Below are 2197 nucleotides of genomic sequence, written 5' to 3'. Positions count from 1 at the left end.
GTAACCATAATACGAGTCAAACTCCCATAAAAGCCCATAAGTCGCGACACACAAAGACACGAACAGGATGGATCTACACTAACCGGCCACTTTAGTGTTTCCCCCATAAAAATCTTTGAATTTCAAACTTAGCCCGCTATTGTTAAAGTTTTCTCTTTTATATTCAACTACTCTGTCCTTCAGCTGCCATACGAAACTGGGATCAGTACTGACGATATCTGATGCACGTTGGTACTGTTGCAGAAGAGTAGCAGAATGGTGATTTTTTGCATTGCGTCGCTGGTTTCAGTAAGTTTAATTTGATGTGTGCACGTCTAGCTAGCATTTCACACTTTTTAAGCTTCCATCTCACCTCAAGCGGGAGATCAGACATCATTTACTGCCATCCGCCGCCGTGGTGTCCGCCATAACCACCTCCTACTCCACCTCCAAATCCGCCACCGTAGCCACCTCCAAGTCCACCGCCGTGTCCTCCTCCGAAACCACCGCCGTGGACACCGCCGAAGCCTCCAGCTCCGCCGTATCCTCCTCCAACGCCTCCGGCGCCTCCAGCCTCCTTGATAATGAAGACCTTAGCGGCACCTCCGCCAACGCCAGCGCCACCACCATATCCACCGGAGAAACCCCCTCCATAACCGCCACCGAGGCCGGCGCCACCGTGGCCGCCAGAGAAACCTCCTCCATAACCGCCTCCGAGACCGGCGCCGCCGTGGCCTCCAGAGAAACCTCCTCCGCCATAACCGCCATGGCCTCCACCTCCACCTCCGCCAACGGTCTTACTGACGGTCCTTACGAGATACGATACACCACCACCACCTCCTCCCCCGTGGTGACCACCACCGAATCCCCCTCCAATGCCACCACCATGGCCTCCACCACCTCCGTACTGTCCACCTCCAAAACCACCGCCTCCGCCAAATCCGCCTCCGCTCCCGCCTCCGCCAAGGAAGCCGGCATGCGCAATTGTGACGAGAGTGAAACCGCAAAGAATTGCCTGGAAGAAAAGGAAGAGTATTAAGCCTACAGAACAGTTAGGTCGCTATTGCGCTATGTGTAGAGCGGTGATAGTGATATTCACTGCTTCCACAGCCCATTTCTTCTAAACCATATAATTACTTAGTTTACCCACACACAAAGCAGGGTACGAGAAAACTGGACAGGAAGCCCTCGTTACAAGAAGTATATATATATTACATATATACAAGAATATACAATACATATATATATTACAAGAAGTTCGAATGTATACGTGACTATCCGAGGCTTTCTACAGGCGCCATGAAGGGAGTTGTGAGCCACGTTGGGACGCGCGTTGTGCGTCGCGTTTTGCGCCTGCATTGGCTGCAACAAAAGTTACTATCACTATCAGAATAGAGATTACGTTTTGCGTGCCCGCACAGCTCGCACACTCCTTCGACGGTGGTCCGGTAGGAATGTCTCGTATAGTTACTCGGCAAGAGTACTTTCGGACACTCAGCTCCCACTCCCATTACAGAGTTCGGCAACACATTTGCAATGTTTACTTTTGTTCAAGGGCGATGCTAGGGTGATGCCTGTTTTAACTTGAGATATTGCTGGTCAAAGGGATTTTTTGTCTACCAATAAGAAAGGGACGGACGTTGTAGGTAATGATACCTTTGCAGCGTTACCAACATATTCCACAGCTCGATCTCGATTCGAGAGATTATTTATCTGAAGTTGCTATTCGTTGGCGAGAATGATGAAATGTGAAATAGAAACAGGATAACGGCCGTGCCAACAGATATGAGGATATCGCCTAGACTCATCGCAAAAAACTAGAGGAAAGGAAGAGGAAATGCGCGCAGTGCGGCCAGAGCACATGCATAGCATTTACTCCCCTCGAGAGCTGACAGCCAAGACGACGCTTACCGCTGCCTTCATAGTTGTTCAGATATGGAACACCGAAGGAAGTTGTGCATCTCCCGTCGCTTCTCTGGCTTTTTATACTTTACCAAAGTATGAGAGGAGGACGCACAGTGCGCAATAAAGAGGTTGGAACAAAAAACAGAACCGCGTGAAATGAAAAGGGTGATCATGCGCCTCTTCCTTCTTGTCCACTCTTACCGGTCCTCAATATCCTGCATTTTAGAGCACGTTAGATGGGCTGTCAATGAAGACAGAAAGTAGCGCCTGCAGGTATGATGTCAGTCCAGTATGATATCCAGAATCGGAAGCA

The 2197-nt window shown here is 49.8% G+C and overlaps 1 protein-coding gene across 1 annotated transcript; it reads right to left on the bottom strand.

The window, feature by feature from the left end:
* Window positions 1-376: 376 nt before the first annotated feature.
* LOC135378417 (uncharacterized) lies at window positions 377-1939 on the bottom strand. Its single transcript, XM_064611447.1, has 2 exons — window positions 1891-1939; window positions 377-994 (listed from the first exon to the last, which is right to left on the bottom strand). Exons 1-2 carry the CDS (start codon window positions 1900-1902, stop codon window positions 377-379), a joined length of 630 nt encoding a protein of 209 aa, XP_064467517.1. The 5' UTR covers window positions 1903-1939.
* Between the last annotated feature and the right edge of the window lie 258 nt (window positions 1940-2197).

This window comes from Ornithodoros turicata, chromosome 1 (assembly GCF_037126465.1).
Source record: "Ornithodoros turicata isolate Travis chromosome 1, ASM3712646v1, whole genome shotgun sequence".
In the NCBI taxonomy this organism is placed as follows: Eukaryota; Metazoa; Arthropoda; class Arachnida; order Ixodida; family Argasidae; genus Ornithodoros; species Ornithodoros turicata.
The sequence above is the reverse complement of the archived record's forward strand: the minus strand, read 5'-3'. Positions and strand labels throughout refer to the sequence as shown.